Below are 18461 nucleotides of genomic sequence, written 5' to 3' on the forward strand. Positions count from 1 at the left end.
TGAAAACTCTTTTTATATGTTGATAGTCACATTCTCCTAAATCAAATACAACTCCAACAGTGTTTTTATCATCTGTCACTGTTTGACTCACAACAGCTACTCATTAACCCCGATAAAACTAACACTGTGCTTTTCAGTACACCTAGAGATTTACCAGACATAATACATTTCAGTTGTTGAACCCATGGCATAATAAAGTACTATTTTTCTATCTTATAAATGCATAGAAAAATATTTTGTTCATCAACTAAAATGAAGTAACTGTCACAAAAATCCTTAGTAATTTATTTATATAAGTTTTCAAACTCCTCACTTGGCAATAGCCAGGCATATCTTAATCCACACACTGCAATATGCATTACCACTAAGAAAATAGCTACACTAGTGAAAAATTGCAAAAATATCAATATAAACTATGCAGATTAGTAAACCATACAAACCAAAGTACTCATCACTTCAAACTTCTAACAAGCAGCAATACTCTACATTTACTGAAATACTATAACAATATATACTTGCTATATAATGATTTCTATACCCTTTAGCTAACAAACTGTAGAAAAATTATATGCATTGCACACTAAGAAATCATCCCACTAGTTCTAACAATCTCATAGACTACCACCTCACAATAAACATAACAGAAAATTTATTTTTCAAACTAGGAGTTTGGTAATAATAAATATATGAAATTGTTGTTCTACACTGCTACTGAAGTGTCTCTACTAGAACATCTTAAGGAAATGTCTTAACATTCTTTTTTCAATTCTAATCCTACCTGATCCTCACTACCTGCCTACCAGCCATGCCGTCTCTGACCTGGTCTGCACCTCTGTCTGCTTCGACTACTTTTACTCCCCCCCTTCCTTACCCGATTAAAGCAAAATCTGTTGTAATTTAAATGCTACTTATATTTTAAAGTGACAGTCCTTGGTGATTTATTCACACATGGTGCTCATATATGCTTGAATTCTGATATAACATATTAGAATCTATCCAAAACTCATCTAATCAATGTATATATTCCAGACCACAAACTGGTTGACTAAAAATCCTATTATATTACTGCTTTGACTGAAGTGTCTGTTATGTTAGTAGCCCAAGTTTAAACTAGCTTTAAACAACGCTAACCAAAGTGCCTGTTATATGAGTGCCAAAAGTTTAGGCAGGTTAGGCCATGTTAAATATCAGTTGGTAGACAGCCAAAATAAAGTACAGAAAACCTCATGTTCAAATAGTGCTGCAAAGGCTATTGAAACAGCAGCAGTCTGCAATCAACTGTTAATATTGCACATATAAACAATCTTTCTGCATGCAAACTTTAACAGTTGTTTGTACTTTACTCATTCATGGGTCTTGACTGAAAAAGGTCAGACCACCTACTTAGTTATTAATGTGAAATATATATATATATATATATATGCATGAATCTACATTAACGATAAACCACTTACCTGAATCCAAAATCACCGAGCTGACATTGCCAAAACCAGATTTTAAGGAACGATCAGCTTGCCAAAACTTTACCCCTGGTAAGTATCCAGTCACTCAAGCCCCCCCCCAAAAAAAAACACACTGCACTATCTCCAACCCACCCAGGGGGCTATGCCTCCCACACCCCAAGATATGGGGGTCTGTGCTGCCCACACCACCCCTAACTAAATATACCAACTCCAAGATCGCACTACAGTGGGGAAAAGGGCAAAGTTTCTCACGCTGGATGACCGGATACTTACCCTCAAAAAAGTTTCAGTAATCCAGTCATTCGTTAAAGTCCAGTTTCAGCAATGTCATCTCAGAGAATTTGAATTCAGGTAAGTGGGGTGAACTTCACATTAACAAAAACCACTTGCCTGAATCCTAAATTGCCAAAATAATATTGCCGAAACCAGATTTTAACAAACGACCAGATTGCCAAAACCTTACCCATGGTAAGTATTGAGTCTCCCAAAACTCAAAAAAAAAAAAAACAACACACTGTACTATCCCAAAAAAAAAAAAAAAACACACTGTACTCTCTCCAATCCATCCAAGTAGGGGGATATGCCCTCTGCACCCTCTAATGTGGGGGGCTGAGCCCCCCACACCACCCTTAACTAAATATACCAACTCTGAGATTGCACTACAGTGGGAAAAAGGGCAAAGTTCCTCACGTTGGATGACTGGATACTTACCCTCAGTAAAGTTTTGGCAATCCAGTCATCTATTAAAAGTACAGTTTTGTACCTACCATAAATGTAGATGTTCGAAGATCCACATTGCTGCAGTCCTTACATATGGGTAGTCCGCTGTCCTCGGTCGGCCCGAATACCAAAGTATTAGGCTGACGTCGGTCAAGGCACTTAAAACTGACATCAGGACGTCAGGGTACAAAAGCGCATGACCGACGTCATTTCCTCAGTCTTTTCTTGCCCCAGATGTCAGAAGGCCCTAACAAGAAAGGCCAAAGCCAAAAACCAGCAAAACCTAACCAACCACCCGTGCACTAACCATATTTACAATATGTACAACACAAACCACACCACCACCTTCAACAACAGAGGGGAAGGAGGGAGGATAAATTGGACTGCAGCAATGTGGATCTTCGAACATCTACATTTATGGTAGGTACAAAACTGTACTATGTTCTTCATCTCACATTGCTGCAGTCCTTACATATGGGTAGAATCCCAAAGCAGAGGTAAGGGAGGATGGCAAAACTATAAAGCATTAGGAGCTGCCAACATGCCTTGTAAAATTGCAGTTGCAAATCCAGCCCTAGATTTGGAGTAAAGTGGAAGGTGGTAATGCTTAGAGAAGGTATGCACTGAACTCCAAGTAGCTGCTTCCAAAATATCTTTAGTAGCCACCCCCCCTTAAAAAAGCTGTAGAAGTGGCAGTAGCCCTAGTGGAATGAGGCCTAATCCCAGCTGGAATCTCCTTACCATGATGGGAATAACAGAAAGCAATACAAAAACCAATCCACTTAGAAATAGTTTGTTTTGAAACGGGTTTGCCCTGAGAACCCAAAGCAAAAGAAACAAACAACTGCTGAGACTGCCTGAACCCTTTAGTTCTGCTCAAATAATATCGCAACTGTCTGTGTATATCCAAAGTGTGCAAAATCCTTTCCCCTTTATTTTGGGGGTTTGCATAAAAAGTAGGCAAATGAATAGTTTGGTTTAAAGCCACACTAGAAACCACTTTAGGCATAAAAGAAGGGTTAGTACGCAAAGACACCCTATCCTTGTGGAAAATTAAGAAAGGCTCAACTGCCATAAGGGCCTGTAATTCAGAAACCCTTCTCGCAGAGGTAATGGCCAACAAAAAAGCAGTCTTCCAAGATAAATATTTAAACTCTGCCGATGCTGCAGGCTCAAAAGGTTGTAGAGTGAGTTTCTCCAACACAAAATTGAGATCCCAAGCAGGAGTAGGAGCTCTACGTGGGGTCTTATATTCTTTGCCCCTCTAAGGAATTGCTTAAACAAAGGCTGAGAAAATAATGGTGGGTCACAGTCATAGTGAGCAGAAATTGCTGCAGCATGAACCTTTATAGAGGAGAAGGACAAACCTTTGTCCAATAACTCAGTAAGGTATTGAAGCGCAACACTTAAATTAGGTTTAGAAACATCAAAGTCCTTTGCTGTACTCCAAAATAAAAATCTCCTCCATTTATCTGCGTAAACTTTCCTTGTACTAGGCCTTCTGGCCTCCAAAATAACATTCAAAACTTGTTGTGGAAGCTGAGACCCTCCAGGGTTTAAAACAGAATATGCCAGGCTGTCAGATGTAGAGAATGAAGTTTGACATTGAGTAAATGACTGTTCTCCTGAGACAGCAGGTGAGGAATCAAAGGCAAAGGCCATGGAGGCTCCTGTACCAGACTTCTCAGTAATGGGTACCAGTGCTGTCGAGGCCAATCTGGAGCTATTAAAATCATGTTTGGCTTGTCCTGTCTGACCTTCAGCAGTACCTTTGGGAGGAGAGGCAGAGGTGGAAAGGCATACACGTGAAGATTGCTCCAATTGAATGAGAGAGCATCCACTTTCCAAGCTGAGGGATGAAACCTTTTTGTGCAAAACTTTGGCAGCTGGTAATTCAGTGGAGAAGTGAACAGATCTATGTCTGGAGTTCCCCATAACACTGTCAATCTCTGAAATACATGAGGATCCAATTTCCACTCGTGGGGATCCATAATTTGTCTGCTCAACACATCTGCTAAGGAGTTCTGTGCTCCTGGCAGAAACCTTGCCTGAAGATTGAGCTGTAAACTGAGAGCAGTCTCCCACAAAATCATTGCTTGTCTGCATAGAGGATAAGAATGCGTTCCCTCTTGCTTGTTGATGTACCACATGACAGTTGTGTTGTCTGTTTGAATCAACACCTGCCCTGGAAGAAGTAAATCCTTGAAAGCTATCAATGCAAATTGGACTGCTAACATCTCCTTCAAGTTGATATGTAGATGTTGAAGTCTGGCAGGCCACGTGTCTTGTACCCATTTTCCATTTAGATGAGCTCCCCAAGCTTTGTCTGAGGCATCTGTCGTTAAAATCTGACTCACCTCTGGCCGGGTCACAGAGAGTCCCTTGTTTAGGTGACATTCCTGAGCCCACCACAAAAATTCCTTTTGAATGCAAGGTATTATTTGAATGACAGTGTCCAAATCTTGGCAGTGCTGTGTCCATACATTCTTGAGATACCATTGTAGCTTCCTCATATGCAGTTTGGCATTGGGAAGTACCAGAATACAAGATGCCATGAACCCCAAGGCTTGAAGGACTGTCCTTGCAGTCAGCCTGGACTGATGAGACAACTGGTGGAAGTAAAGAGAAAGATTCTTTTGTTTGTCTGGGGTCAAAAAGGCCATCTGGGATGCTGTATTCAGTCTCACACCCAGAAAGCACATGTCCTGAGAGGGTACTAGACTGGACTTTATTTCGTTCACAGAATACCCCAGGCATCTTAACACTGCCATCACATACTGTAAATGATGAAGAAGTTCGTCCTTTTCTTGGGCCAGTATCAGGCAATCATCCAAATAAGGATAGATCTGTATTCCTCTTAGCCTGAAGAAAGCTACCACTGGAGCCAGAACCTTCGTGAACACTCTGGGCGCAGTAGATAAGCCAAAGGGCAATGCAGAGAACTGATAATGTGAAGTCCCAGCCCAAAAATGCAGATACTTCCTGCAACTGGGCCTGATAGGAACATGAAGGTAAGCCTCCTTGAGATCCAGAGTCACCATCCAGTGATCTTTGCCCAGCAGAGGTAAAAGCTGTTGTAACGTTAACATTTTGAACTTGGGAATGTCCAGATATGTGTTGAGGATGGATAAATCCAAAATTGGTCTCCACGTGTTTCCTTTCTTTGGTACTAGAAACAGGCGAGAATAAAATCCTAGGCCCACTTCTGGCAGAGGGACCGGTTGTATGGCCCCTATTTGAAGTAGTAGAGAAATTTGTTTGCGAGCCTCTAGTCTTTGCTGAGGAGGAACGTCCAGCATGCCTTTGAAAGGAGGCAAGGTATGGAAATAAAACTTGTAACCCTGGTGTATGATATCCAATACCCATTTGTCTTGGGTAATCAACATCCAATTTTCCTTGAAGAGTGCTAACCTTCCTCCCAAAGGTGCTGCCAGGCAAGAAGGCTCTGGCAGCTGAAAAAGTAGGTCATTGGGCCTGTTTACGAAAGGACTGGCCCCTGCCCTCACCCGAAGATTGTGCAGGTGAACTCCCTGTTCTAGGCCTGAAAGAACTCTGAGCTCTGCCCCTACCACGTCTAGATCTACCCCTAGACTGAGAATCATAAGAAGGATACGTCCACCCCTTAGCAGGCCAATTCCTACTAAACTTCGGAGGCTGAACTTGCAAAAAATCTTTAACAGCCTGCATAGACTTAGCCTTGTCTTCCATTTTCTTCAAGACTGACTCCACAGGTGAACCAAACAACACATCAGACTGCAAAGGAGCATCCAAAATCCTTGTTTTAACATGGTCAGATAAATTCTGATCCTTCAACCAGGCGTGCCTGCGAAGAACTGAGCCAGTGGCAGCCACCCTAGACGAGGCCTGCACAGCATCAAAACCACACTGTAATGAATGCTTACCCACCTGTTCAGAGACATGCACCAAATCTTGCAATTCTTTACACTCAATGCCTTCCGCCAGAGCATCCACCTTAGACTTCAATTGAGAAAGAAGAAAGTTTTGATATTTCAACATATGAAACTGGCAATTCAAAGCCCTCATAGCTAAGGTAGAAGATGTATAGACCTTCTTTCCCCATCTATCCAAAGCTCTGGCTTCTTTATCTAGAGGAACCGGATTTTTTACAACAGAGGCCTTGACACCCTTAGGTCCCTGACTAATAGTTTCTGGGTCCACCCTAGGACTCTTATAAAGATATTTATGAGCCTCAGATACCCTGTAATACCTATCCGGTTTAACCGGAGCAGGAGGCAGAGAATCAGGATTAAGTGAAGCCTCTGCAAACACATCTTCCACAACATCCAGAACAGGGGGTATAGCCAAGGGCCTATGCTGGGGTAACAGCAAAAACTCCCTAAGCCTTTTCCTAGAATCAGAGAAGTCCTGACCTTCCCACTTAAAATGTTCCCTCATAGAATGAAGTGTCTCTGAAAAAGAGAAATCCTCTGGAGGAGAAGCAGAAGGAGTGGAATCATCTGCATCAGAATCAGAATAAGGAGAGTACTCCTGCAAGTCTTCAGCTGAAGACTCTGAAACATCCGAAGCCTGCTCAAAACTTCCCAACTCTGGCTCCACCCTAGGCCTCTTATCAGGAGGGGGCATAGAACCTCTAATCAGAGTAATCAAATCTTCTGCCATTTTAAGCATGTGCTTCTTAGGCACAGACCCTGCTGAACTAGGAGTGACACCAACAGAAGCTAAAACTGGCCTGCCTCTGGGAGAAGCCTTGGAAACAGAAGGAGAAGGCCTAACCACCCTAGGAAGGGAGGGGAGTACAGTAACTTGAGAAGCCCCTTCAGCCTGACCTGCCTCCTGAGAGACCACCTCCTGCAAAATCAAAGTCTCCCCCTGAGACTCCAGAGAAGTCTCCGTCGGAACCACAGGGTTCCACTGAAGCCTCTAAAGAACCGGCGTCCGGAACGGACGACTCATCTTGCCTGGGTTTAACTGCTTTGTCTTTGCGCTTCTTGAGAAGCGGGCGCCGGAGAATCCGACGGCATATTATAATTGCACCGCTTCCCAAAGACCAGCCTAGCACAATCCAACCTTCGCTTAATAGTGCGTTTATTGAACCTAGCACAAAAGCGACACCCAACAACGTCGTGCTCAGGCCCCAAACAAGGAATACACAAAGAATGATAATCCCTATGCGGTATCTGTTTCCCACAAGAAATACAGTTATTCACTTTTTCTGACATCCGGTAAAACACTGAGGCAAGAAAAAAACAAAATAATCCCCAACGGGGTACTTAGCCAACTTGGATTCGGTCTGAAACTCCGAATTCGAATAATTTCAGAATGCCGAACGGCACTTGCAACGCTGCTTCTGCATCGGACCATGCGGCAAAAAAGACTGAGGAAATGACGTCGGTCATGCGCTTTTGTACCCTGACGTCCTGATGTCAGTTTTAAGCGCCTTGACCGACGTCAACCTAATACTTTGGTATTCGGGCCGACCGAGGACAGCGGACTACCCATATGTAAGGACTGCAGCAATGTGAGATGAAGAACATATCCAGTTTTGACAATGTTGTCTTGGAGATTTTAGATTCTGGTAAGTGGGTTTTTGTTAATGTGAAGAAGACCCATATGCATACATGCATGCACATTGGATTAAGACATGTTATCACAAATTTTCACACTAGGTGTTCTATCCCTTAGCCAGACTTGAACCACTACATAATAAGATTATTAGTTCCGTACACTGATGATATAGACTGCTCAATTCACTGATGTCATATTATTGTATATTCACAACTCATGTTGCTATATGCATTCCTACAAATTAACTGTTAAGTGTACTTTTGTCAAACTGCCATCTAGCTTCTCTTTTCATTAGATTTTTTTTTGTTATTATTATTTTTGAATGAAATGCAAATTAAAAATAGCTAATTTTACTAAGTGATTAACATAATAAATAACTTCAAAAAGTGGCAACTGACCAATAGAAGGCATATTTAACTGAACATATTAAGCTTTGTCAATGTTACACATGCTGATGTGATACAGATTGGAATCAGGCAGCATGCCTGACACATGACTGCAATTTTTGAGACTGGGCTCCAAACATCATAATTTAGATTATTTTTTTTTTCTTGCGAGAACCAACTTATACCACAAAGTGGCTATGCATGTCAGAGTGAGGAAAGAAGCATGAATCACTACAATGTTGTCGCCTACATCATATAGAGGTGTACAGTATGTTGCATATGGGTTGGGAATGTAGGCTTGGCTTTGCCAATCTACATACACACCATAGATTTTACTACACACATGTGACATGCATACACATAGAGTAAGATACTACAGGCCACTTCATGATGCAGAAACATATCAGTCACTGGGGTATGTGGGTTAGGGACAGAAAAGTAGAAAAACCCTCATCCCTGCCTGGATTACATCAATGTCTGATGATGGTGAAAATATAGGTACAGCCACAGCTGCAGTAACAACTAATTGGCAAGTTTAGGAAGAGAGAAAAAATAATAAAATGAAATAAATAAGAATTTAAAACAGAGAGACAATGAATGTGAGTAAAATTAGGCAGTTTTAAATTTTAACCATATGGTACTCTTATAGCCTATATATATATATATGCATCTAAAAAAGCAACATATACATTAGTTAGGTGTTCTGTTCCAATATTTCTATAATAAAAAAGAATATCACGAACAGAAGCAAAGGTTCATGAAAAACAGAATAATTACAATAACAGTTGGCAAAACATAGACAAATATTTAAATGCAGCCTCTCAAAATGTTTTAATAAAAATTAGCAAGACTATGGTTGGAATACATGATTTAGTATTATAGGTCTATATTGGAAACCTTCCTAATCTAAATAACATTATATTAAGAAAAGTATGCTTAGCCTGGTATTAGTTCATTATACAAAATTTTAGCTGTGCACAAACTCAAATCTCTTAACAATACATTATTGATTTTTTAATGACTACCTTAGGAATTCGCCTAGCCCTTCGTGTGGAGAGGAGCTCGCTTGTTGTACTGAGACTATCATCATTTAGACTGGAGGGAGATGATGGAATGCTCAGCTGGGCTAGAAGTAACATATCATCGTGACTGTGCCTTTTGGACATCCTTGGAAGTCGGTGGCTCTTTCGATCTGCGGAGGATACAACCCGTAATGACTGACTACTTGGCTTTGATGGCAGCTTCGAAAAACACAAATTGAAAGCACCATTAAACAAAGACAAAAACAACAAGAACAATGCTTTGACAGAGAGAATGTGAGTTAAATACGCATGACTATTATGCTAAAAGTATTAAACAATACACACTTAAATTTCCAGAATTATAATGACTTCAACAATTAATGACAATGGTTTTGACATTTTTTAAGTAATCTTTGGCCTTACTAAGTGAACTAGAACTGTAGCCATAGGATCTGTGAATGACTTGCTTCATTTAATCCATATCAGGTGATTCAATAAAAACCTCACAATAAATTATAAGATTCTTAGTATCTGAAAGGGCAATCTCCACTATCATAATACACATACTTCTTATCAATCACCCCCATTAACAGGCCTTTTCATGCACTTCTTAGAAATTCAGCAATTTTCTAGAAGATAAACAGAGGTAAGTGGGGTGGTATAAGGGGTATATGTGTGTGAGTGCTGGCAAGTAAGGGTTAGGTAACGGGGATGGACTTCATACTGTTCATGTGTTTTGGTGTGTGTATGCATGTCTGAGCCTGTCTTGTGTAGTGGCAGTGTTATGGAAAGGGCTCTTTTAAAGTCTAGTTTTACTGGCCTGAATGCACTCATAAAGACTTACAGAAATAAAAAGTAGAAAGTCATGGGAATTCAGAAGCCATTTAGCTGAAACAGTGTACATCCTTAAGGGGGTCATTTGCATAAATCTCATGATCTTCCCTTACAGGAGGTTTGAAGACTTGTGTTTGGCTCTGTCTTTCTTGCAGATTTTACTGAACTGTTTATGTATATGACCTTTTTACCTTTTGGTTTGGTTGATTATGGAAAAAAGGCATATAAACAGAGCATTAGGAAACACCAACTTAACAAATGAATTCCAGTGTGTGTTAAAGAGTTATCTGAAATGCAAATGTAAAGGAGATTTGATGAAGATTACAGGACAGTGAAAACTATCTCTAGCAATTATTTGAGTCTGTAGGCAGAAAACTGTATAATTAGACTGAATGAATGTTATAGCAAGGTGTATATCATCACGTTAATAACTTAGCAATAGCAGGGTATTTATGAAGTGTACAAGAAAGTATAAGCTATTCTCTAATGGATCATTTGTCAATGCTCTCTAACTATCATGTTGAGAACCAATCAGCACAGTCCCATAGATAGGCTGTATGTACATACAGTTCAGTATATGATGTAGTATGTGTGACAATATGAAGTATTGCCATCTGTGCCTGGGAAAATAAGGCAGTGCATCTGTAACATATGCCAGCATAGATAGCTGTAGTTTTGCAAATAATTTTGTGTAATTTGACTATCACACTGACTTGTACAGATGTTTGTGTTAAAAATGTATCAACAGTGGTATTATAACTGATTAAATGTTTATGGTTAACAAAGAATTCTGGAAGGGAAAACTAGAAGTTTATGAAATTGTTCTATACTTTTGAAATACTGCAACAGATCTTAGCAAAGCTCTGAATGTGTATTGTACCAGAGTCAGGTGATCAAATGTGATGTTATACTATAACCAGCACTGAGAGGTGGGAGCTCACACAGCAGCTTGTTTTCTTTTCTTTGGAACCTGATATAAAAATCCATGATAGTTATCACAGTTCACTTAGTTGTTCAGTTCAGTTTAGTTTGAAGCTCATCACCTTGCCTTGTGGAAGTAAGCATCTCAGCATCTAATCTTGCCTCGTTGTATTAATTAAATTAGCCAGGAAACAGTTATTCTTTAGTCAGTCAGGAAATACAGTGAGATCAGTGAAGTAATGTTTTTCTGCATCTGTTTGAATCTGCCCAACTGTATTTGTATTTCTCCTGTAATTGAAACTCTGGTGTTTATTGTACTTAGATATTTAGTATTTTCAGGTTTTCTATTTTATTTATTATTAAATATTTTTATACCTTTCATTTTGGCTGGCCATTCAGAGAATACTTTTAATGTCTTAAGAACACTTGTGCTTTTTCTAGTGATGCCTTGGCCACTCCAAAAAACCTGACTGCTTTGGTTACACTCTACCATTTATGTTATTATGTTATTATTAACTTTACTCACAATAATTGGATACCCTTGGAAGAGCCTGAAAGTGGTTGTCTGGTGGCAATGTAGTTACCTTATAGTCTGTGCAGAAGGAATAAAGCTAGCAAATCTATACCAGCCTTTCTCAGGAGTGTGTGTGTGTGTGTGTGTGTGTGTGTGTGTGTGTGTGTGTGTGTGTGTGTGTGTGTGTGTGTGTGAAAAATCAAACACCCACGTTTGGGTGTTTCATCTACTTGGAATTGGGTCACAGTGCTGCAAAGTAAGTGTTGTTTGAGATTTGGAGAGGAAAGAGAATCCAGTGCCAGGTCTGCAGGATGTTCTCTGTGTGCTCTTCGGGGAAACTGTGCTTGATGCTGAGAGCTGTGTAAATTCATTCCTGTTTTTAGTGACCATTTCTCACTGGTGAGGATTGAAGCACCTTGATTACTGGCCCAGAGCAGTGATGCCATCCCAGTACATTTTGGTTTACTCATTATACACTATTGATACTGGTACCTCTCTTTCATTTTGTTTAATTTCTCCCTTGATGAAAATGTACCTCATTCCTATACCAGGACATAATTAAAGTTTATTAAATCAGTTTTGCTTCAATCTTTGATGTTTGCTAAAAGTGCTAATTCTCAGCACCTGTAGTATACCCAGACCTGCCTCTTTTTGCAGCTCATAAGGGGTTACCTCTCTCAGTAACAGATGTAAATGTATCTGGAAATTCTTTCTTAGTCCAGTTGCTCCTACTATTTAGCCATAATTCCACATTACCTCATTTCTGCTTATATATCTTGATATTTTACTTTTTTTTTTTGTCTTTCAGTTTATTGCATTGGAAAAGCATCATTATTATCTGTACCACAGAGACTGATAACAATAAGAAGAAATAAATAGTATATAAGGGACTGTATGCCATGAAAATAGATAATGCATGTACGTATGTTTTAAAATAAATTAAGTAATCATTCAATGCTGCTATGTTGGGAATGATGTTGCCACAGCAACATTTGAAGAGAACACAACTGCATTTGATTGACTGATTTAGATATCACACCTGTATACATCTGAGGTGATATCTATTTTCCCTGTATGTATATCACATGACAGAAGACTCTTACACATTTGCCTCCAACGTTTACTGCAAAAAACTATATTGTAGGTTGGCTATTTTACTTACTGGACAATGATGGCCATGCAATTTTGTATAATCCAAACTTGCCACCAGCAACTTAATTGTCAAGTCTGAGAATCCTTACTAAAAATGTCAACTATCTTTTTTGCAGTGAGTAGTCTGTATTTGGCCCCAGGGTCATTAGCCTAGTGCAAGGCTCCAGGGTCATAATCCTAGTACACACCTATGAACCTATAATAGAAAGTTCACCCGGGGGATCACTTCAGTGGCTCTACTTGATAGACACTGGGAACTAATGTTGGGTAGCATGATGCCAGGGCACTTCTATGGGCTAGGCTTGTGAAGGTTCCAGGGCCATTAGCCTAGTACACATCTATGAAACTATGTTCATTACAGCAGCTGGAAAAAGTCTTACAAATGGATAAAGAAATGACTGAAATAACATTGATTTTTTTTTTTAGAAAAGTAATATTTTGTGAGTTTCAGGTCCTGCCTTCATTTCCTCAGTCAGTTATGGTGTCATAATTCTTGGCGAGCAAGGCTCAGCTAATTAGTGATGTTCTCAGTGGTTATCTGATTTATTCATCTTTAGACTATAAAATTCTTAATAGTTATACTGCCCCAGGGAAAAGAAGGAATGCAGCTTTACATGACAGGACAAAGTCAGAGAGTTCTGAATTCTGAGCCTAGGAAGTTTTTAAGACCTCAGTGGGTGTTAAATAAAAAAGAGCTACAGTACCTTGCTATGTGTTCGCTTGCCATGAGTTTACTTTGAAATAGATTTTCAGCTACAGTTATCAAATAATGCACCAGCAGGGGTTAAAATTTCTTAAAGGAAGCATCAGTAGAAGCATCAGTAGATTTCATTTAACCCTACCATGGTGTGCATTGAGGAAGTGGACTAGGATAGAATGCCACAAACAGAGTAGAAACTGTTAACTTATTTTGTAATAAAGTAAAGTATGGGGAACCTTCTCTAGGAAAGGAGAATACAATGGGAAAAGTAAATCCTGTGTTGGGGCATGGCTGTCCTTTAAGTGTTTTTGTTATGTCACTATATTTATGAGTCTATGTGCAAGTGGTATCAGTGTTAGCATGTGACTTGGTATCTCCTTACTCCATCATCCTGGATCAGATCTCCTGACCAAAGACCACATTCCACTCCTGCACTGAAGGGACATAAAATTGCTTTGGTGAATGTTAATAAATAAATGTATTCAATTTTATTTGTTGGCTTTTCTTGAAGAACCACAAATTTTGACCATTGCAGAGTCATGGCTAAAAGATGAAAACTGTCTTTTTCACTCCTGGTGAATAATAACCAGAGAATTTCTAACAACAGACTAAGGACTGTAATGTATTTTTGATTATTTACAGAAAATTTAGTATTCCGGTCAAGTTTCTAGGTCAGGCAATTTCCATTGCCAATGATTCCCCTAACTATGTCATGGATAAGGTGAGGGTGATATATCAAAACAGGAGTATTCATTGATTATACCCCCATTCCACAGGTTGCCTAAATAGCTCCTGTAGGCAGTCTAAAATATATTAAAAATTAGACTATTATTGTTGACAATTTTAATTTTAATTACCTAAAACACTGTAACATAATCTTTAATAGAACTATTGCCTTTAAAAATCTAGTTCACATTACAAATAAACCAGATTCAGCTTTATACAATACAGAAGTTCATTGCTTGATATTATGTTTATCAACATGCCTATCAGCTATCAATGGGCAAAGCTTTATCCTAGTTCTATAAGCAACCAATGCCTGACTTTGATGCAATGAAAAATGAAATCCAGGTTTGGTCTCCTTAAGGTTAGAGCCATCATGGTCTAAATGAAAGCAACTCTTCATTTAGAACTGGACACCTCTAACTTGGACAACACATATAACAGATATGATCCAAAATGTGCTTTAGAAACTACCAGAATGTTACCACCCCACTACAAGATGCAGTTTTTCCCTACTTGTGTGCTTGTGTGGAAGATTTAGATGGAGCTAGTTAACCTAGAAAGCTACTTAGGAACTCAGTTGTTATACTGACCTCCTCGTTGATGACTTCTTTGAATATATGTCTCAGCCAGGTATGTGCCTTACATTGAACAGCATCTACCTTAGCCAAGGATGATGCCACAGTAGGAAGAAAAGATGGCTGACTTCAATAATTGGCTTAGTTTCTGGTGTCTTTCCAGTGGAATTCAATATTTGTCAGCATGGGAGGCCATGGTTAACAGACCACAATGCTTTGCAAAGGATCATCTGCATCTGTTTCCCCCAGGCTTCCAAATCTTCGCTTTTTGAGACAATGCCAAATTGACAAACTTATCAACACAGCAAATAAAACCCAAAGAAACCTAAAGGTGTTACTGCTCAATGCTAAGATCCTAAACTAGAAACTCTGTACCCTAGAAGTTCTCCTCACTCTGGAGAATATAGATATCTGTGCCATTACCAAGACATGGTTTAAATCTGCAGAACGTACTCCAGCAGTGCAAAGCTTCAGTGCTTTCTATACATTTAGAACATCAGGTTTACAGGCAGGGACAAAAGATGGAGGGATCTCAATCTACATTAGCAGCAAGCATAGCTCTACATTAGTTAAATGAGATGATGCCCTGGAATTTATCCATGTGAAAATCACCACTGACAAAGTCCCATGCCAAATCATAGCAAGCTATAGATCACCTTCTATGTCTCTAGAAACTCATACCTAGACATACTGCAGACATTCACCATTAAACCAAATACGCTATTCATGGAAGATTTTATTTACTCCTCAATAGACTAGGAAACATATACTGCCTCATACTTGCAGGCACAATGATTCTTGGACTTTATTAACACAAATCTCTTTGACCAAATAGTCCATACATCCACCAGAAGTTCAAACATACTGGACCTTGTACTCACCAATATAGGAGAATGTTGTAATGCCCTTTTACCCCATGTCATGCCCTCGCTAGTGAAGTCAGATCACAAAGCTATTTCCTTCGAAATAAAAATCAATTCAGTAAACAAAGCAAATACTGCAACAGTTATGAACTATTCCAAAGCAAACTACATCTTATTAAGTATAGTTTGTCAAAATTCAATGCTCCTCCCAACACAGAATTCACAGTAACCTATGTGGAATTGTTCTCAGAGACCCTTTACAACCATGTAAATGGCTATATATAGGCACCTGTACCTACTAGAAATAGACCCAAAACAAAACAAACCTTAATGGTTGAATCTTAACCTTATAGGGTATATAACAAAAGGAAAAAAGTCATGACTAAAATCAGGAAAAGCAACTCCCATGATGATAAGCACTATGTAATTAAACTAAACAGGAAATTAAGAGGACTAATTAAGTCCAACAAGGTCAATTACAAGGTCTCACAGATTAAATGTATTTAACTAATTACATTTATCGACATTTGTTTACTGGGGAAATCCGAATGGGTAATAGATATCCATTTTCATTTGAGGCTTGCGGAGTAAAGCTCCAGAGAAGTAAATTACATAAAATAAAAAAGTAGTATAGCTCTAATTAAAAAAATCATATATGCATACAATTTTACAGTGGAAGACATAGGATACAGTAAAGCATGAGCAGATACCAGTGATATAATACTAAAAGAAAACAAAATTACAATTAAGTATGACAATCAATATATACAAAATATAAGAAGCATAGTCTACTATGCTAAGAAATAATAAAAAAAAAAAGATACAAATGCAGCCCTAAGAATAGGCAGAGGCCAAGTTTTGAAAGGGTATAGATAGGTATACAGCTATGTCCGAAACCTCAAAGGCAGCACACATCAGTCTGTCAAACTGGTGGTCAGTGGTACCACTTTCACTTAGCAGAGCAGCATAACAGCAAATTTGTTGGCTAACAAATTCAGCTCAAACTTCATTCTCGACTCCCCCATGCTTTCCTCATGAAATAGTTACTACCATAACCCATCAAGTATTAACAGGGAGCAAGTCCTGGCAGCCCTGGGTAAGGCAAAAAACACAGCCTCAATGGATCCAGACATATTCCAGGATGCCTCCTAAATGGCTTGAAACATGACCTATAAGGAGCACTTGAGTCACCTTTTGACTACAGCCTCAACACAGGCTTTGCACCATGAGAATAGAGAACTGCAACTGTTAGCCTACTTCATATCTATAAGTAGAGTTTGGTGTGAAAGAGTGTTGAATGCTTCAGGGAAGTTGAGAAAACTAGATGAAACTAAATCGTCTGTGTTCCTATTCTGGTTAATATTGCTGAAGAAATTAAGAATGGCAGTGGTATAAGCTTGGGCCAGTACTCATGCCGAGAGCTGGTGAGAATACTGCTGTTAGTGAGATAATGGATAAGCTTTGTGTGAATGAAGTTCTCTAGGATTTCTGAAATTGGGGATATGATTATTCTGGGTGTGTCACTGGTAATCTCTGTACAGTTTCCACCTTTATACAGGAGTATAATTAATTACTTTGTTTCCAGAAAGCAGGAACATAGCTTTCTTTAAAGGACAGTTAATCAGAATGGAGACAGTGTAAGCTAATATATCTACTATTATTTTTAATATATTCAGCTAGTTGGTTGGTGCAGCTAAGTCTGTTGATTTTAGATTAAGAAGATGTTTTATAATAGTTGTGGTTGGGAAAGACCAAAAGTTGAAAAAGACTGAATGGTTTTCTTGTTTTACTAGGACTGAGAGGTAGAAGAGGGATTATAGTTGAGAGAACTGTTTGTATGAAACAGGAATTAAACTGAATAGTGACACTCTCTGTGTTATTACTTGTTGTATGACAGGGTGTAAAACTTTGTCCAGGATGTAGGAGTTACTTTATGGAGGACAAGAATAGCTTGGATTTGTTTTGTTGTTCATGCTGGAGATTGGTGTAGTACGGCTGTTGTATGATTTAATCTGACAATTAGAGAGCTCTCTACGGTTTCAGACTTTTTATACTTAGATCAATTTCCAGGCTTTATCTTCTACAGCATAAGTTCTTTAGTTTCTTTTGTCAGCCATGGAGTTGGGTTTGACTTTACTCTTTTTGGTCTTACTGATAGGGGTGTAGTAGGGTGTGGCAAAAGGGCTGCCACTCTTGGCGTAAGATGTCAGGATAGAGCAATCTTCTACATTGGGCTGAAGCACTTGGCACTCCCTGTGTTGTCTTTTGCTGTAGAAGAGAAGTATGCTAGTTTCCTGATATGTGCTATCAGATATCCAGTACAGGATATGTTCTGTGTTGTAAAATTACATACATCTGAGTTGGGAGCTACTGGTGGAAGGCTTACTGTGTGTTTATCTGAGTGGTCAAAGGTTTTAACTGTGTAAGTCTTTCATCCTGCTGGTATAAAAGCATCGCACAAAAGTGGTTACCCATTGCTTGTATATAATTAAACCTCTCGAGTTTAAAATCCTGTATAGGAAATTTTCTCTATAGTCTCCCACTGTTCACAACTGCTCAAAGAGCTGCCAGTTTGTTCAGAGGTAATACCACTGAAGATCATCTAATATTATACTACTAAACACTCTCACTTAGACCTTTAAGTGACTCTCCCCTACTCCTTCCCATCTACTAAGGATCTGGTATAACAGATAGGTGCTTCCCTGTTACCTCTGCTTCTGGCCTGGTGGATATGGGCATTCTGAGGCAGTGTATTAACTGCCTCATGTTCACTGACAACTATTTATTTTTAGAATAGACAAACACAATGTGTGAAAGATGTAGATACACAAAGTCATTGGGGACAAAGCTCTCACATACATACATGAAAAATGCAAACCAGCTTGTTAGAGTTACATCCAAAAACACTCACTAACAACACTAGGAACAAACACATACATCCACATATGCAGAAGTACTCACTTGTAATCTACCCAAAGCTCCGGGACTCAGTGGCCCTGCACGCACTCCAAAAAGACAGCACCTCGCACAACACTTCT

The 18461-nt window shown here is 39.2% G+C and overlaps 1 protein-coding gene across 4 annotated transcripts in view; it reads right to left on the bottom strand.

Moving 5' to 3' along the window:
- Nucleotides 1–18461, bottom strand: part of DENND2B (DENN domain containing 2B) — a 1438653-nt gene that overhangs the window by 373507 nt on the left and 1046685 nt on the right. For all 4 annotated transcript variants that reach the window (XM_044082814.1, XM_044082812.1, XM_044082813.1 and 1 more), the window contains one exon: nt 9142–9357. In XM_044082814.1, the coding sequence (XP_043938749.1) occupies nt 9142–9357 (216 nt within the window). The remainder of the gene's footprint in view (nt 1–9141; nt 9358–18461) is intronic.

This window comes from Protopterus annectens, chromosome 9.part0 (assembly GCF_019279795.1).
Source record: "Protopterus annectens isolate FY-2018-M chromosome 9.part0, PAN1.0, whole genome shotgun sequence".
In the NCBI taxonomy this organism is placed as follows: domain Eukaryota; kingdom Metazoa; phylum Chordata; order Ceratodontiformes; family Protopteridae; genus Protopterus; species Protopterus annectens.